Source organism: Nipponia nippon, unplaced genomic scaffold (genome assembly GCF_047370975.1).
Source record: "Nipponia nippon isolate SJK-2023a ecotype South Korea unplaced genomic scaffold, ASM4737097v1 scaffold_27, whole genome shotgun sequence".
Taxonomy (NCBI): Eukaryota; Metazoa; Chordata; class Aves; order Pelecaniformes; family Threskiornithidae; genus Nipponia; species Nipponia nippon.
In genome coordinates, this window is record NW_028262344.1 from 202040 (window position 1) to 221547 (window position 19508).

Here is a 19508-nt window from a genome sequence, read left to right on the forward strand (position 1 = left end):
TAGCAAAAATATCTGGAGGTAAAAACTCATGAGCCTTATAAAGCATCAATATCTAGTTCATCTTTGGATAAGCCTTATTTGCTGAAGAGTTTAAATCTCTCAAATAACTATGAACACTTATTTCATGCAGCTTCTGTACTCCACGTATTTTCTGATCGTTGCACCATTTAACATTTCTGTAAGTGCAATAACTTTGCAAAGCCAAAAGCCAGAAGAAACACTTGCATGGTAAAACTACATTTCCACTCAGTTACTGATAGCAATAAAATACAGAAAATAGAGCATCTCAGAATGCAGTGTAGTAATTATCTATGTAATCACTTGTATTTTGTACTACATAACATCATACTGCCAGACGAGAATTCAAACAACTTTTTAAAAAGCCACAGGGGACTTGGTACTCTAAAGAGGGCATTAAAGGTATTGTATCCTGAAACAAGGCATTAAAGAAACCAGGATGAAACTAAACATTAAGACGTTAGTCCCATAAAATGGATTTTAAAACCTGAAAATTCTATTCCTGTTCCAATTTAAGCAACAGTTTAAAAAAAGAGCCTTTAAGGATACTGGAACAGTAACTGACCTGTTCAGATTATGGCAAAATGTGACAGCAGTTTATGGTTTTGAAGTGGAAGTGGTCAACGCACACCACGGCTGGTATTCTTGTCATTCATGAATGAATGCAGAACCTGGTGAAATCCCTCCCTCTCTTCATTCCCATGAAAAATAATTAATACTGGTTAAAATCATTACAAAAAACATCATTTTATTTTCATGCATCTAAGGTAAAACACAGAGTATTTGTATAAAGAGGTAGATTAAAAAAAAGAAAACAGATTCTCCATTCTTTGTCACTTTTATTCAGTAGTTTGTTTGTTTTTTTCCTTATTTTCTCTTTTTTGGTGCCAGACATGGCAAGGAGTGATTACAGTCAACTGTTTATTAAAACATTTGTTGCAACACAGACCCCCTTTACCACTGACCCCAAACGGACCCATTTCATGTGCTTTATTTTGTTGGTTTTTTTGTTTGTTTTTTTTTTTTTTTCTATACACCACCACCAAGGCTAGGTGGAGGGGGATGAAAGGGAAAGGGGGAGTCCAGGAGGCCAGGAGGAGGAGGAATGCTACAAGCCACAGCAAGAATGAGCTGTATTTAATAAAAAAAGGGGGCCACGAATGATACAGTAATGAGGTTACACAATTAAATCCCATAGCATGATTGAAGGCTTTCCCTGTGTTTGACGTCATCACAATGGAAGGCATAAAAAGTGGAGTAAACCGATGTTGATACAGTCCAATCTAGTCCATTAGGCAAGATGGTGCAAGTAGTCATTTAAATTAAAAAGTGCCCTATCCTCACCTAAATGGCTAGCAGACATGGAGAAGAACGCAGTGACGGATCAACAGAGCTTTCTCCATGTAGCTATAAAAGTGTGTTGTCATATGGCACATTTTTAAACACTGGAAAGGGGTGCCATAATGGACCTCTCATTCTCTTTCGTTTACAGGTACAAATGCTAGATTCAACTATTTCAACTATGCAGGAAGTGGACTCTTCAGTTAGGAATGCCAACCCTAATTCATTTTGTCTTGAAATATATACAAGTTGTTTGTAGTAGCTACGGCAATGATGTTCTCCTTAGGATGCCAGGCTGTGTGTAGAATCTTCTTGTTGAAGTCTAGGCTGTCAACACTGATTTCATCCTTCTTTCGCTTACCACTTGCACATACTTTACGTGGCTTCAAAACGGTGCGGGGTTTATTGTTTTCCCGGGATGCCTCTAAGGTGATGTCTCGCTTTGTGTTTCTGTCAAACATTCTGAAGAAGTTATTGTAAGATCCCGTCATGACAATGCTGCAGAGAGGGGGAAGGAAGAAGTAACGGTTCAGTTGAAAATAACTTCTCCTTTTATGAAACCTCAGGGTCCCGACTAAGATCATGCCTTAGGATATAAGCGGAAAGCAGGCATCCTTGCCCATACCTTCTACAATCTAAAGTGAAACTAAGGCATTTGAACATTTTCTAGGTTTTTTTTAAAAAGGTATCTTTTTCCTTAACTGGACCTTTTACAGGTACACACTTTGTTATCTAAGCACTTCAAGTGTCATCATTCAATTTGCTTCTCATGGACACATGGGGAAGTGATCTCAGGGACATGGTTTGGTGGTGGACTTGGCAGTGCTAGGTTAACGGTTGGACTCGATGATCTTAAAGGTCTTTTCCAACCTTAAACAATTCTAGGATCTAATGAAAGCCAAATACATTGGATTTTTAGCCACGTAATTTTAGTTACACACAAGTCGCATGAATTTAGGTACTAACAGATCTCGTTTGTGATACCTTACAGAAGATCCTTCTTCTGTATCAGCTTTTCAGCAAGACAAATACACTTGCAAGTTTCCCTGTCCTTCCTTTGCCTCAAAAAAATATTTGAACAGACAGATACTGAGTTAAAAACAAAACTATATCTGACAATACCGATAGGGATACAATTAGCTGATTTAGATCTAGCAAATAAGAAGTTAATGACAGGATTAACACAAAAGCAATAGCTGTCTTAAATGGTATTATTGGCTAGTCAACCATGCCCGAGCGAGGCAAACTTGACAACTCATTGTGAGAAACAAAATTCCTAGAAGGTTTTTCCCAAGTGTTCTACCTTTTGACAAGGCAGCTTAAATAAAAAACACACAGACGCAGGTTCCCCAGCAGCCCTGATGTGGATTCTTACAGTTACAGCATCAGTCACACATCAGGGTTTGAGTACATAGGCCTTATTCCCATACAAATCTTTCCAAAGTTGGGATCATAACAGATGACACAGAAAAAAATCAAAACGAAACAAAACACCCAAAAGATAAACACTAGCGATAATAAACCTAGCGGATTAAGGTATTCATAGTGTTTCACCAGCTCAGGTTTGCAGCAAACCATCTCTAACCTTACTGCTCTGCCCATCTCTCCGGTTTAAAGCGGCTGGAACATTTGATTAATATTTCATTCTGGCGAAGTGACAAAACTCAATTTCTGGTCAAATTCTACATCTCTTTAGTACACTAAGGCAATTCTCTATAATCCTATGCTACAACATCAAGGGTTAAGAGCTAGTAGACATATGTTAAAGTCTACTGAAGTACAAAAATATTATCCAAGCCAGTCCATGAATAAAACCAGACATAACTGAGGCCATCCTTCAAGTTGCCCATTTTAAGAATAACTTGGAAGGGTATTAAGTGCATATAGAGGATTAAACTTGCCTGTCTGATCCATTCCAACAGCATTCAAATTTGTCAAAAATGCAATCGTTCTCATACAGTGAACAAAGTTTACTTCTGAGGTATTCATGCACCTGGAAAAAAATTAGTGAGATAAATTGAATGAAAACTGAACTTGCGTGCCTGTAAAATAACCTTCATAAATTCTGTTCCAAAGGTAATGAAGTATCTGACAGTGCTTACACCCTATTCACGGGAGCACACACCGCTCCCTCCTCGGACTTTATGGATAAAGAGCAAAATGAAGAGATACGTGACTTAACATATTCTGCTCTACAGAGATTTCAAATGAACTCAAATAGTAGCAAGTCACTCGGGGTGGGGAAAGAGACATCTCCCAAAACTTGGCAGTTCTTCAGAATGCTTTCCCTATCTGAGCAGTTGTCATATGCTCACTACCCTTTTAGATATCTGCAAGGATTTAGACTTCGCTTCTTTCTAAAATTCTTGCTTTGGTGACTGATCTTCCTCCTATGTATGATGAAGATCCCTTCACAAATTTTCTTATAAAGACCACCCCACGGCAATCCTCAGTGTCAGCTAAAAACTTTTTCTGCAAAGGAAATACGTTTTACCTCCTATTTTCTCCAGGAAAGAACAGGAGAATGTAAAGTCAACTGAAGACTCTAAGAGAGATGTGCTATCTCATGGCTGAAGATTACCTTTCCACATTTCCATTGTGTAAGAGGGAGGCTTTTTCATACCCAAACATGGTTTTGGGTTCTGCAATCAGCCTGCAAATAGCAAGATCCTTTAGCACGTGTGTGGAACCCACAAATCTCATTGATGCTTTGCCTGGACATAGTGATCTACAGACAAAAATTTAACTGCCACATCAAGACTATTAGTAAGACTCAGCATCCTTCAAGGTTTTAATTTCTAGCCTACGTCATCTTCACTGAATACCTGGTATGTTTCCACAGGTCTATTTTCCATATTTAAATCCCAGATCTTCACTGACAGGTAATCTCTAGTCATCATATATCGACCACTATGGCTAAATTTGACATCAGATATGGAAGAGATGATTTCAGAGAAAAATGATCTGTTGCTAGGATCTTCTGGTTCTTCAAACACTGTATAAAAATAAGATAGGCATTTCAAGAGGTAAGTTTATGTCTCTTCCACTACAAGACACACCCAAATTAGGTTAACATTTTCTCAATAAGCTTGCCACATTGGGCTAGTCTGCCTGCATTATATAGAATAACTTTCAATGAGAAAGCCTTATAAATACAATTGCCATACTCTGAAATATTTCATTTTCGTAGCAAGTCAAGGTCAGCTTCTAAGTAAGTGAACTACTCGCTAATATTCAGAGTCTTCATTCACATGTAAGATATCAAGCACCAATTACAGGCTAAACTCAACTGGTGTTTGACTTCCTGAAGTCTGCAGAAAGCCATTCCTAGTTCTATTGTCTAGGCAGACTCCCCAGCTTAAGCTGCTAATAATTTTATTCGCTACTTTTACTCTGGCAAAATATGAATCTGATTTTAAGATTTTTTTTCAGATTTTAGGTTTTAAATCTATTCAATATACTACAGAAATCCAGTACAAATATACACACACACACACACTTCAGTGTTTAATAGATTCTTATTGAGTGCTTACTTTCATCTAACAGCAAGATATCATATTCCACAAAAAGACAATAAAGAATGCAGGACAAAACTTACACTTTGAGTGTCTGTCACAGAGTGCTGATGCTCTCATATCACAGAGACGAATCGTTCCTTTACTGCTGCTGTATACAAATGTATTACAGCTGTTGGGGTGGAACTCTGCAGCTGTTATCACCTCTGTGAGCTCTTCCATGTTGGCAGGCTTAATATCTACAATATCTACAGCATTTTGTTAAGAGATTTTCTCCAGTTTTCGTAACATTTTTTGGCTTTAAATGTATTCAGCAATGCTTCTTCAGTTCACTACAGTACACAGAAATAGCCAAACAGAATTAAAACAAGCCAATAAAAGCAAAATAACGCTTGAAATTTGGAAGCGGGACAAGACTTCCGTGCCAAAGACTGTGGGTCCCAGTCACAAACTGGCTAAGAGTTAAAATCAAGTCCCACAATTTGTCTAGAAAGCAAGACCGTTAACATTGCATTCTATATCAGTTTGAAGTTAATTCTTATAACAGTTAATTGAACGAATGAAGTTAATTCTGCTTAATTTTTTGCTCCACTTCAGCAGTAATTAATTCTATACTACAGGTATGTCACCCAAGTTTTTTCACATAGAACTTTATTTTGCTTAAATTCTAATTACACTACTACATTATAAAGAAGGCATGTGTGATTTCTGCAGAGGATCCTGCTGATTTGTCCACAAATCTCTGCTCCAGCAACGGGACTGAATATACACTCCTGTGATCTTACTGCCTGCAACATTTGTAGGTGCACATGTGGCTGATGGTTAGGTTAGAGGGTAAAAAAGAATAAACATTGTTGAGATAAGGATGGTACTCCTCTGACTTGCTTCCTACTGCAAGTCAAGAAAATTTTCACAAGAGAGTTTACTGTAATGCTGCCTTCCAGAACTGCCCATCTAACTTGAAACCTTAAGCTTTTTCCTCCTTTAAAGGAGTCTGGTTTTCACCATGCAAATGACTAGTTCTCCTTACACTGCTCATGCTGAGCTACCTCTCCAGAAGTAACAGTCCTTACAACTACTAGGGAGAAATAACCAGGAAATGGAGAAACAGACTATATAAACAGCTTTTCATGAAAGGAAATAAAATCCAACAGTTTTTTTGTAGCCGAGCTGTTGCCATCATACAAAACAATGCAAAAAGGATACTAAAACTTCTGTCTGTAATTTCTAGGTGCCACAGGTTAATCCGCAAGTCATCTGCGGATAAGTACGTTTCATAATCGCTATTAATGGAGATGGAATTGATGTGATACGTGTGAGCGTTGGCAAATATTCTTCGTGGACTAGCTTCAACCATGAGGTCCATGGGCCTGAATACTGGCACCTGCAAAATACAAAGCAATTCAAGTTTGAAACGCAAATGTACTACAAACACACTGGCACTCATAATCACAGTCCTTCAGTACACCAAGCCGATTAAAATATCTCAAAATCATCTCAGAAGTAAATGTGTCTGCCAGCTGCCATCACAGAAAATGTAAAGGTAATGATGGGGCAGTTACTCAGTGAGCCACAGGTTAATCTGTGTGCCGGGGGGGAGGGAAAGGAGAAATCACTTGAATGTGGCTAATTCACAGAAAGAGAACTACTCACCCGTAGTGTTGTAACTGTAGTAGGATCCCTATACCGTCCATCTTCTTCCTTTAAATTATAACCCTCTGGTCTTTTGTCCCTTTCACTGATTTTCCATAACTTTATTGTTTTATCTGAAATGAAACAGCCACAGTTTCAAACCAAAGCTCTAGCAAAGACACTAGTCTTCACAGTTGATGCACTTTAACATGAAGCCTTCAAACAAGACATGACCACCTACATGTACTAAAAAAGACAAAAATACTCCTTGGAGAAAATAAGACAAGATAAAAAGCATTAAAAAGACCTCCTCCACAGTTTGTTCTTTTTATAAAAGTTACAGCAAGTTTCAGTTAGAATCAGGATTGTTATGAATGACTAATATAAGCTCTCACACAGTTATACACATACAAAGCTTCTGAATGACAGCTTAGCTAAGCTCCTTTGCTACAAAGCAACCAAATCAGAAATGACTAATAACAAAAACTAATAATAAAAAACTAATAACACCCCATGCTGTGGTGACTCTGTATCCCGTTAAGCCAGAACAGCACTATAGTTACACAGCGGAACTCTCGTGTAGCCACATCCTTAGATACTTGCATTTAAAACCAACTTGCTTCCAGCCTTTTGAAAGTGGAGAGGATTAGACAAAATCCTAATAGTGAACCTATGTAGCAACAGGTTACCATGCAAAATTAACTATTAAGTCGTAACTTACCATTTGTAGACAATAAAAACTGAGCAGCATTTTTCTGGGGTAACCACCTAATTTTGTTGATCTTCTCTTCAATTTCTAAACTTTTCAAGTAGTCAAACTCTGGTTCATGGCTTTGAAAGGTACTGTAAACATTGTATTCTCCCCTACTGTGAGACGGGGTTTTGTTCTAAAAAGAGAATTAAATGATCAAGATATGTATGCAATACACAGGATGCTTTTCAAGGCTGCAGGCAGAAGCCAGAGCTAGGTATTTATGCAGCAAGATATATAGGCAGACTGCTAATTAGCATAAGAATAGGTAAAGACGTCTACACTCTGTTGTTGCCTATGCCAGATTTGCTGCGAGTATCCTTTGGTGTACAACTTCCCTTATTTTAATAAGCCTGTAGAACAGACGAAATGTAATCTTTTGCAAGAATTTGATTAGAGTTTCTACTGTTTTGGCTAAGAAAGCATTAGAGAAGAGACAGATATTCCAGCAGCTTTTGATTCCTAAGGTTTCCAGAAACTTCCCTCAGTCACGTGAATAGTATCTCCAGCAAGTTGTTACATTAATTCTGAGCAGCTGAACTTACAAACTAACATTTCACCTAAACATTCTAGGCGTGATAAGTTGGGTTTTTTTTAAAAAACTCAAAAATCTTCATCATTCTCATCTTTAATTTTTTCACCTTTGTTTTTTAAGGAGAATATTCTCCAAGAGTACTACACAACTACACATATGGCAAATCTACTCTGTGGGTAAGTTCAGCTTGCTAGGCACACTATGGAAATCCCACGTCACCTCTAAATTTATACAAGCAGCTCCACTAGTCTGGTTTGTAATCTCCATACTCCCTGAGACCTTCTAAACTGCTTAAGAAGCTTTTTCTTCCTCATTCTGGAGATGAGCAGAAAAAAGGCTTAGCACCTCTGCTGAATACTTCTTTGACATTAAAAGTCACACCTGTAGTTAGCCTGTTCAGGATGGAAATGTTTGGAAAACTGAAAAACCTCCAAACTTGCATAATTCCTCTTTCAAAAAGCTACATTTTAGGCAGTGGCTTCCTAGCAGTAATATTGCACTGCATGGACCGAACCTTAAATTCCCTCCAATGGGTAAGGTGACAGAAAACTGGAACCATTTCTGAAATAGTGCTCACTAGATGTACCTGGAATTAATTCAAGCTTAATTTTGTGATTCCTGTTCCACCCATTTCAAGAGGTTGCACCATCAGATGCCTTTCCTGTGATATATTTTTGACTAGGGACTTTGCTCCTTCCTTCTCTTGTGTGTCTCATGTCCATCCATTCATCTCATCCCTTAATACCTCACTAAAACATACTTCTTGATATGATCCTTGCTAACCCACATTTGTCACATTCCTTTCATCGTTTTCTCTTGCTTCATAGGCTTACATTAATAGCTGGCAGGAATTCTTACATTTTACAATAAACTGTGGGGGAAGGAAAAGTGGACAAAATGCTTAGAAATAAAATTTGGCACTAGAATACTGCACCACACCTATCAATTACACTGGCTTTCCCACCCTAGAGAACGGAAGGAACTTTGTTCTAAGTTTCAGTTAGACCTAACAAGTTAAGCAGGGTCACTGCATAGAACAGGCGACTTCAAAAGTAAATCTATTCTGCTTTAGGAAATGCTGGCCATGAATCAGGGAACTTTCCTTCAATTCCATATTTACCATAACGACTGAGTCTTAAATCTACTTCTTGTGTACTCTAGTAAAACTCTACAGGACTAGAACAATATATAAAACTGATAATATATGAAATCCCTCCTTGGGATAAAAGCAAAACTTAAACCATCTGACTGTCTCATGGCACTCAAAAAAAAAAAAAAATCGAAACAAGAAGAGGTGTTAGCCCAGGTGCCTTATGTTAAATCCCAATTTAGGTAATTACAGGCTGCCTATGCAAATTCCTCCTTCAGTTTCAATTAGATACAGTATTCACTTCCTGCCTGATACTTAGGTAAGGTCACTTGCTTCCCATTGCAGAAGGGCTGCCACGTTCCAACCCAGAGGTGGCAGCATTTTGGCAGTGGGTAAAGTTACACAAGCTTGTAGAACTCTATAGAGTGCTTGTGTCTTAGTGTTTTTCCTCCTGTATGCATGGTCTGTAAAGCACTCTGGAATTCAGTGTGATAGAAGGTGGTTCATAAATCCAACCAAAATAGTCAAACGATTGTCTTTTAGATACTCTTACACATAAAACTTGCTCTAGACAGTTGTGCATATGGCGTAACTAACTACTACCGCATTCGGGAATCCAGTCCCCACTCTTCATTCCCTTAACACCGAGGAGCCAAATTATGCCAAAACCAGTTCTGTGCAACTTAATCTGATAACCCAGGTGGTTCTTACTACACCTAGATTCACAGATCATAAGGATATGAGCCATGGGTTATGCATCAAAAACAAAAGCAGTCATTTGAAGACAACTCGCTTGAGAATAGGCAATTAGCTATTTAAGCTTTAAGCTACATTAAAGGATGCAAGCTAAACCTCAGTGTTTAAAAAAGAAAGAAAAAAACCTAAACAAACAAACAAAAAAACCCCACAAAAGTCTGTGCCCAAAACTACAGGAAGATTACAGTAAGGATACTCTACATACTATGTTCATCTCAGACTCTGGCCAAAGAAACTCAGGAAGAGTCCAGTCAGTCAGGAATATCCCACTAGATGGCACCAACTGACCGAAGTGATTTATTTGTAAAGAGAAGGTACTGCACTCCAATTGCCTGTGTACCAGCAGAAAGCAACTTGTTCTGGTGAACTGTGGAATTCTTACGATTTAGGACTTTTAGAATTGAAATTGCATGAAATGCTAAGGAAAGAAGTACCCTCTCTACAACTACCTGAAAGGAGGTTGTAGCAAGGTGAGCGTGGGTCTCTTTTCCCAAGTAACAAGCAATAGGACAAGAGGAAATGGCCTCAAGTTGTGCCAGAGGAGGTTTAGGTTCGATATTAGGAATTGAAAGCGTTATTAAGCACTGGAACAGGCTGCCCAGGGCAGTGGTTGAGCCTCCATCCCTGGAGGTATTTAAAAGATGGGTAGACGTGGTGCTTAGGGACATGGTTGAGTGGTGGACTTGGCAAGGCTAGGTTAGCGGTTGGACTCAGTGATCTTAAAGGTCTTTTCCAACCTAAATGATTCTATGATTCTATTCTAAGTAACAGCATGACTTTTCTAGGCAGTGAGATGACAGAAGTGCCTTTTTATCCTCTCCCTGAAATAAATTCTAACCACGTCAACTTCTAACTTTGGCCTTAGTTAAAAATCAAGCACTCCACCTCAGCTTTCCCACCTTTAACATGGGAGTAGAGGCCCTTTCCTGGCATTAGAAGATTTGTCTGTAGAATTCTGTGAAGACCAAAACAACAAGTATAAAATGAAAAGATACCTTTACTACTATAATCTAATAGGTATTGGGGAAGGGAGTTTCATTGTGATGATAGTTTGGGGTGGTGGTTTTTTTCTGGGTTTTTGTTGTTGGTGGTTTTAAAATCCTTTGGTGGCTTAATTTATATCAGTTTTCATAACAGGAGGCTATCCTCCTAATTCACTTCAGCACTGCAGTTATCCCGTTATGTTCTGAGCCCAATATGAAACTTTGAACAGCCTTCACAAGACCAAACCCTTAATTCTCCTTGAATTTGTGTCTTTTGTTCACACGCAAGATAACTAAGTGGATTCAGTTCTTATCTCTGATTTTAGTATTAGCTAAGGTACTCACTGCATACAACAGCTTACAAAACTAGAAAATCTAACTTAAAGCTTCCATTGCGAAGTGTCACACCAAAACAAAAGTAATAGGAAATATTTAGTTATCTCTATTGATAAAAACAGATTGCTTTGGTTGTCAGGTAGATTAATAACAAGCCGTGCTATTGCTCATATGCAAATGCTAATATTGACTGCTTATTTTTATATAGATACACTAACTTCCAGTATTAGAAGTATCTAAAGAGACCAGCATAGACAGTGACCTGTTTCATCCTCTGAAGACCAAACAAGAGATAATAAAGCAATAGATTTTGTATCATTTTGCTAAGAAATAGAAATAAACCTATTGTACTGGACACCCTTTTCGAACTCAGGTTTTAGGCAAATACAGTGCTTGCGTAAATGGGTAAACGTCTGAAAGCTAGCTAAGCACACGTGTAAAGAAACAAGCTTACACTCTAAAAGAAGAGATGGAGGAATTCTGTACCTGATGCAGAGATGGGATGCATCAGAGAAAGCAGATCTCATGGGGGACAAAAAGCTGTAATCAGTATATTTACAGCATAAAATTAAAAGTAAATACATTGAGAGCAGCAATTCAAACTTTCTTTATATTCAGAAACAGTGATGCAGACCCACGCACAAACATACTCTCTGTGGGGAAAAACAATTTGTCAAGGCATTGATGTTTACACACTTTGCCTTCACTACACTGGAATTTACTTTCCTTCAATGTTTTCCACTCCCATACTTTAAATTATATATTAAATACTACTACCAGCAAATACTGTTCTGTATAAAAGACACAGCAGCTAGTCAGTCTGAACACTAACTCCAAATGCAAGCAAAATTACTGCAGACATGAAGAAAAACCACAGCTCCAGTTCAAAAGCAGCATGGGGGATATAGTCCTATAGTTTGAAAAGGAGAATTCCCTCTAGCACTGAGACTTTCACGTGATACATTTTAACCAGCAGAAAACCCTGGATCCTTGTAAGGAATTAATGTTGACAGAACCTTAAACTATTTTACCTGATTGATATCAAAATGGAAAAGGACATCTTAGGTCACAGTTACATACTCACTCAAAGGCAACTTTTATTTCCCCAGCTACAGTGAAATCTGAAATAATCATCACAGCCAAAGAGCATTTGTAAAATGACCAACTTCAGCTTCCCCAAGGCCTTTTTGTGTCCTACCCCCCCTTTTTTGTTTTCACTTTAAACACTCTTTAGACCACAGCTGAAGCCCAGAATGGTTTAAATTAATTTCTAACAGTGTCGCAAAGTTCTCAATAATTTCTTCACTCTAAAATTTCATTATTTTAATCACTTATTACACAGGCATGCACTTTGTGTAAAGTTTCTTATAAAAGTATGCTCCTTTTCTGTAAAAAGAAAATGAATGGGAACAGAGGAGAATACTAAATATACTTTAAGTAGTCAGCACTCACCTCCTGCTCCTGTTGGAAGATGACAACTCTACCTCCTTTGTCTCCTGTTGCTAACAACTCTCCAGAATGGTTAAATTCTACTGTAGAAATGATATCCGCTGCATAGGAACAAAAATAAACCCCACAAGTTAGTAATTCTTCTAAATACTAAGTGGCCAAGAAAGCTACAATTATAAGCAAGAAAGAAAATGCATACTTCAATTCAGTTTAAGTATACTTATGTTATAAAATACAAGTAGGGATTTCTTCAAAAATATAGAAGTAATTTTTTAAAGCTCTACATTTGAAAACCCATTACTAGTTCACTATGCCAGAGTTACAAGTTCAGTGTTGTGCACTAAATTGTTTTTAAAGGTTTTATATCGTCACTTCTTAGAACAGTTTTTCTGTTACGACTGCTACCCTAGTACGGTATAGAAATGGATTTTCAGTATGTGCTGTAACAGCAGAGAGACTGTATATACACATTCACACCTTTATTTTCTCCATTCTTTCTGATAGAAGAATTGGATACAATCATTATCCCTATGATCTCAAAGCTTTTTGCCCCCCCCCTTTTTTTTTTTAAGGACTCTGCACACATTTGACAACTTAAGGGCAAAACGTATTAGGGTGGAGATGTTCAGACATCAGTGCCTAAGGAATGCAAGGATGTGGAACAAAAACAGCTACAGAAAATTAAGAAATAAATTCAACAGACTGTCTCTAAGAAACATGAGCACCTTTCCTGGGTGAGGAAGGTCTACATTACCACAAGTTTTTTTATATGGAGTACTAAAATTAAATTGTGAATGTAGATAGACAAAAAACCTGTCATGCCTAGTATCAAATTGATCTGTTTATATAGGGGGAAAAAAAAAAAAAAAAGGACAAATTACAACTGAAGCTTAAGCATACCAATTCACGTTTTCAAACGCACACATGCCCCTTATACCTTCAAACAGTAGAATCAGAAGCCAAACCATTCCTTGAACGCAAACTCCAAATTGCAATACAACTATATAAATCTATTTTTCTGCAGAAGAAAGTACCTAAGATTTTTACATATGCAAGTCTTCAGGCTATTTTGCTTTCACATCAGTCTAACACAGGTAAACAATGTATTCTATTGGACAGTTTCTTCGTTCTCTGTTTTAGAGTTAAAAAAGGTCTGGTACCTGCTCTACAGACTGAAAGCTACTGCTAAACAAAAGATACAGCCTGGATTTAAACAGACACTATTGTGCAGCCTATCACGGAAGCTATCTTATCGTAGACAGCAACAGAGTTCTTTCATTTTGAAGAAGTGAAACATGCAGGATTTTCCTCTTATTCATTTTATACTAAAATGAAACTTACATCATTCTCGGGTTGTCCCAAACGCATGGGCGGTGGCCTCTGAGGACATTAGCAAGCTGTTCTTTAATAACTGCATTACACAGCAGCTACAAGCATGCAGCGTATCTGTCTGAAAACTGCACAATGCAAAGACAGCCTAGACAAGCAGGCCAAACTCAGCTGCAAAATCCTCAAACAGAGGCAAAAGATGCCGAGTCAGATTCTTGGCACGAACAGGTATATACAGCTCAGTTGTGTCTTCAATATACAGCATAAACTGCCGTATAACAAAAGGATAAACACAAGATTATCCTATCTCCATCGACCTCCCTTGCTATGATTATCTGGCACTGCTGAAACACAAACAGACTGCAATTTCTCAAGAACACTGTGTTAAGGACATATATATGATGTAAGCTTGTATGTAGATAAACCAGGATCCAGATCACACACAGGAAAACCTTGATTTGAGTGCACATAATTTTTTTTTCCCCCTGAAGAAGATATGGCATTCAATATGTACCTTTCACAGGTGAACAGGGCATAGAGATAATATACAATTAATTAAATCCAGTATGCAGAAAGAGTGAAGTGCAAACCAAGCAATCTGATTTTGACTATTCCATACAAAGCAAACCACATTGTTGTAATCCTCTGATAGGAGAAGAAGAGCTTAAGAAGTTACCAGTTAGTTGAAGAAAACCAAAGTAACTCAGCTCTCAATAATGAGAAGTATACAGAATGATTACTATTTTGAAAAACAGAGATTTAACACTGCAAGCTAAGCCAGTCTTAAAACAGAGAAGATGATACAGCACATTATCAATCTAAATGTGTGCGTGCATATGGAAGTAGAACAGCAAAGAAAAATTTGCCTTAAAAATCTTATACATGCATCTAAGAATAGATGGATAAATTCATCATAGTACTTACTCGGTGCAAGTCACTGAAAAGTTTTACAAGGTCAAAAGCCTTAGGCTTGAAGCTTTATCGTTAGAATAGGCAGCAACAACAGCCAGAAAAGCCTTAAATTAAGGGATAAAACCTCCATTTTCTTAGGTCTGCTGATGTAATACATATTGTATTTAATTATACAGGTCTCATATATAGCAGAAAGCTAACCGCTTTTCTGTAACAATTCTAGACATTCTCACTTTTTGCATTTATTTTAACTTCCAATATCATCCAAGCTTGGTATCAGTCATCTTCAAGCCGATACAAGTCCTGCTTTGTCTACAGGCTCAACGGCATGAACCAACTTTCAGTGCTAACATCCCCACACCTCCAAGAAGTCCAGCAGGCTCAGTCAGTGGTGACAAGGTACTCCAAACTCTCCAGTGCCTCATCGACACTATGCAAAAGATATTTTCAAGTACTTGGATCAATTTTAAATTAGAAACAAAATACATTCCGTAGCAGCAATCACAACAGAAAATTATTAATTAGTTTCTAAACTCAAGCTACATCTATAGAATCTGACGTGCCTTCTACACTGTAATCTTGGACTGTTCCCTTCCCAAGGACAAAACAAACATGCTAAAAAAGTAGGCAGAAAAATGATTTCTGCTTAACTAGTCCCAAAACAGGGCTGAGATGCATATTTTATACAAAAATCAGTACTGAAGAGCAAAGCAACCAATCAGACATTTTAAATCCGATAACTCACCATTAAGAATATTGTATTCCCATACCTTGGTCAAAGAAAGAGACAGACATCAAGGCACTGGTGTTGAACTGGGCGGATTTAATAGTGTTTGAGAATTGACAGGGGAAGCATTTCATCTTCCGCAGTGCACTGATTCGCTTGTGTATTTTCATCTGTATTAACACCCTCGTTGCCAAATAAAATCAATGTTATCCTTTCTTTTCAAATGGTAACTGTAATTCCTGTGATAGTTACATGTAGGGTTATTTTAGTCCTCCAGCGCTGCAACGGGGAAAAGAGCATCTATAGAACACGCTGCCTTCTCTCTGCCTCCTCCCTTTTGTGCATGCTATTTTTGCTACAGTCTCTAGGTGGGAGTCTTGCAAACACAGAGGGCTGCTCTCACTGTCCAGAAGGTTGTAAATGATCCCTTCTGCACGCCAAGAGGGCTAGGGAGGAATATCTGAGGGGGGAGCAGATGCATAGGTGCTCCATTGTCACCAACACCAATGGCTTTTGGAAATAGGATGCGTTCTATTGTTTACTGCCGAATTCATTTCAATGCCCTCCTCTGCAAGCACCAGTGTCAGAGATAAATAACCACCAAAACCTTATCTGATAACCATACCCCACACAGGATACAGTTAAGATAGCATTATCTGTTAATAGACTTCCACAGTTACCCATGCCTTGAGAGATCAGATTTGTCTCTCTCCTCCCCCCAAGCATCTTGAGACATCTTTGACACCAAGATGAAGCGTGACATTTAAAATACTCCAGGGCAACATCAAACACGAGATGAAGGCAACATTGTGACAAAAGCAAAAAAACAGGACAGAAACGTATATCTACATTCCTGTAGCATACCTGCAGTACCTGCACTAGGTTTCTCCCTCTTGCATAATTTGGGATGGACAGCTCAGGGGTCACTATAGTGTTTAAAAGTACTTCTTGGCACGGATGTATACGGTTGTCCTTTAGTTCCACTTAAATATCCCTTCATAGACACTTGTTAATACCATAGAAACACTTCCGAGACTACTAAATATTTCCAAACAATGGTTTTCAGTGATCTACAAGCAAAGGGCAGGGGGAATCACCTACACAACCCGAAGCCCATTTACTGCTGTTGCGCGTGTACATCACCATGGGAAAGCGTTTTGCAGCAGGTTGAGTGAAACTCTATAATCAAACATGGAACTACTGTACAGTTGTATCCCTGTATCAAAGAAACAAAACACGCTCAGCCAAACCAAGCCAGAGATATTAAAAATCCCACTGAACTGTAAAGAGAGGCTTCTGGCCCCTGACCTACCAGCACGCGCCAACAGGGCGGTCTGCTTTCCCAGGAGTCCTCAACACCTCCGAACAGCGCTCCCAGATGTAGCAGCTACCATCTAGTTTCTTGCAACTGCTGTCAAGGTTGCTTTTTCTTCTGCACATGATCTTTATTTTCACAACCTGCTCTAAGCTTTTTATGTATTGCTTCAATGATACATCTTCACTTTAAGTGCTCCAACAGAAATCAAAACCACCGCAAGGCCTGGACACTTATCTTCCCTAGATTCAAGTAAGACTAGCTTTTCCCATGGTAGACATGGAGACAGGAACCTGAAGAACCAAAGGAATCAAAACAAGGTGTCTAGCTTTGACAGAGAATGGGACGGGGCAGGGAAAGACATTTATCTCGAAGTTTTAGTAATGCTTCAAGTAACATGTTCACCATTCACCATGTGAAAGGGAGACATACCAGAAGCTCCCAAGCAATTCTTAACCAGTGGGAGACACACACTTCTGCTAATTAATCATCTCACAAGAGAACAGCCACTCAAAACAAACCTAACTTGTTTCCTAGTGGGCTTCTGAAGATAACAATCACCATTTCAGAATGTTTAGTCAATATTTATTACACCAACTTTTGCTATTTTGAGTAATTCACCTGTCATGTCAGGCAGGATACAGATGGTTTGAAAAACTGAGGCGCTGGGCCAGTGCACTTATGAAAGATGACCAGTTCAAATAAAAATAGGCAGATTACACTGTTCAAAGATAGAAGAATAAAGGAATCCGACAGATCTCAAATGCCTTTTCCCCCTTTAAAGGAAAGCAATGTTTGCAATAAGAAAAACTGAGTGATAGACATTAAAAAACATTTTTACACTTTGGGGGCCTGCCACGCTTGTCAGTGAATGCTGAACAAGAACCACACGTGCACTATCACGAGCAAGTTTTCTGAAATATTAGAGAAAGGGCAGTGCTGAAGTTTTACCACTGTTAACAAGTCTACGGAATAAGGGAATAGAACAGCTTTATCAATCCAAACAAGCAAAACCATACTGTAATCCAATGACTTAGTTCCAGAAGGCCCATTGTGAACCTGAAAAGCAATTCTCTATTAAATTTGTTTCCAATAATAGAATAAAAGGTATTTTATTAGTACAGAAGAGGCTATCTGTTTTAATGTACCATGAACTTTATATAAACTCTGCTTATAAAACATGCTTGGTAGGCAAAACATGTCACCTACTCTACAGCAGCGAGTCAATCATGGCAGTGAACAAAGAGCGTCTTTATTTCACCAGACCTAAAAGGTTTCTGTGCAAGTTTTTGGAATCACGTTGATCTGCTGCCTAGGCCGAGAGCAAGTAAATCAGTATGTTTACACAAGTGGAGCAATCTCCTGATGTTTCCAAGGACTGAACAAAGAATTGTAGTATTTAAAAAGCATTTTGGTACTTCTTCATTGTTTATACACCTTCCCAGTGGCTCAAAATACCATTTCTGGAATTTTCCAAAGGAGCAACTCAAACCTTGTGCATAATGTAGAGCAGATTACTTATAGGTTGGTAATTCTGTCCTAAAGAGTAAAAAGACAATTCACTGACCAAACGTGGAGCCCACTTCCTCAGTTTGCCAGCCTTAAGTATGGAAGAAGCTATTTTGATCAAACTAAACATCAATTGATCATTCCAAGGATACTTCAGAAACTGTCTGGAATGGGAAACGTTAAGAAATCAACTTGTAGGATTATTATTAAAATCCAAGGAAGCTCAAAAATCCTCAAATTGAGGAAGCAGCACAGGAATGGATAAACATCATGGGGGATAAAGACAGTGAAATATCTGAATTCAACGCACAATTACTGAGCATACCTGAGCCATTCTTCCTAGATTATCTCTAAAGATAGTCAACACGCTCAAAACTGAGCAAGAGTATCTATCTGTCCAGGAGAACCTGAAGACCTTAAGAGTCTGGAAATCACTTGTGAATTGTTCGGTCCTTTCTAATCCAGGGTAAAGCAAAACTTTCTTGCTTCAGGTTACTAAACAGATGCAACTTCCAAAAACTCAAGCTCAAGTCACAGCTAATGACAGAAAATTGTGAGGTTTTATTGGACTTTCTTGTTTCCAGTAATGATTCTAGTTTGGAGTTATGTACTCCATTGTTGGGGGGAAAAAACAACACCAGAGAGAAGACGAAAGCTCCTCCAAAGCTTCAAATATTTTAAGAAGCTACACAATACAATCTGAATGTCTGAGTCATCCCAACATCACCCCATTGTTTGCAAGATTTTGATTTACCACACTTATCAAGAGTCCTAATATATTGTGTATTAAGTCCCTGAAGCTAGATAGTAAAGTGTTAATCTCAAAGTGAACAGGAAGGCTGTTTAAATAAGATTAAGAAAGAGTGACTATACATGTGTGTTTGCAGAGAAGAGAGCTCCCAACACAGGATACCACAACTATACGCACCAGGGAAAGAATAAGAAAGCAAAATGGCAAGCACTATTTAGACTGATGGTATAAAAGGAAACACCCTTTGCATTCCAGCCTCATCCCTAATTTATATATGTAGAGAGGGGGAAGGGAACACAAGGATTGCATACTTTAAAGTTACCATGACCGGTTTTACTATTGACTTCATTTCCCTTTTCTTCATTCACTTTCAAGAGTGATTCTCTGCATTCATTCCGTCTCTCAGAAGTGACTAGGCAACAAAACCAAAGGCAGCTGGGAGAAGGCATTCCTACTGTTCAATTTATTTCTCAAGAGTCATTCCAGAAGTCCTTTAAATAGACCTCTTCTTTACTAGGAGAGGGCATTAAAAACATATTAATTCCTCAGAAATATGAGG

The 19508-nt window shown here is 38.3% G+C and overlaps 1 protein-coding gene across 3 annotated transcripts in view; it reads right to left on the reverse strand.

Annotated features, from left to right (window-relative positions):
* Positions 1-837: 837 nt before the first annotated feature.
* The window catches only part of PPP2R2A (protein phosphatase 2 regulatory subunit Balpha), a 48345-nt gene continuing 29674 nt past the window's right edge, over positions 838-19508 (reverse strand). For all 3 annotated transcript variants that reach the window (XM_087762640.1, XM_087762641.1, XM_009472782.2), the window contains 8 exons: positions 12410-12507; positions 7228-7393; positions 6528-6640; positions 6081-6258; positions 4958-5122; positions 4185-4354; positions 3261-3352; positions 838-1857 (listed from right to left, as the gene is read on the reverse strand). In XM_087762640.1, the coding sequence (XP_087618766.1) occupies positions 1578-1857; positions 3261-3352; positions 4185-4354; positions 4958-5122; positions 6081-6258; positions 6528-6640; positions 7228-7393; positions 12410-12507 (1262 nt within the window). In that variant the 3' untranslated portion in view covers positions 838-1577. The remainder of the gene's footprint in view (positions 1858-3260; positions 3353-4184; positions 4355-4957; positions 5123-6080; positions 6259-6527; positions 6641-7227; positions 7394-12409; positions 12508-19508) is intronic.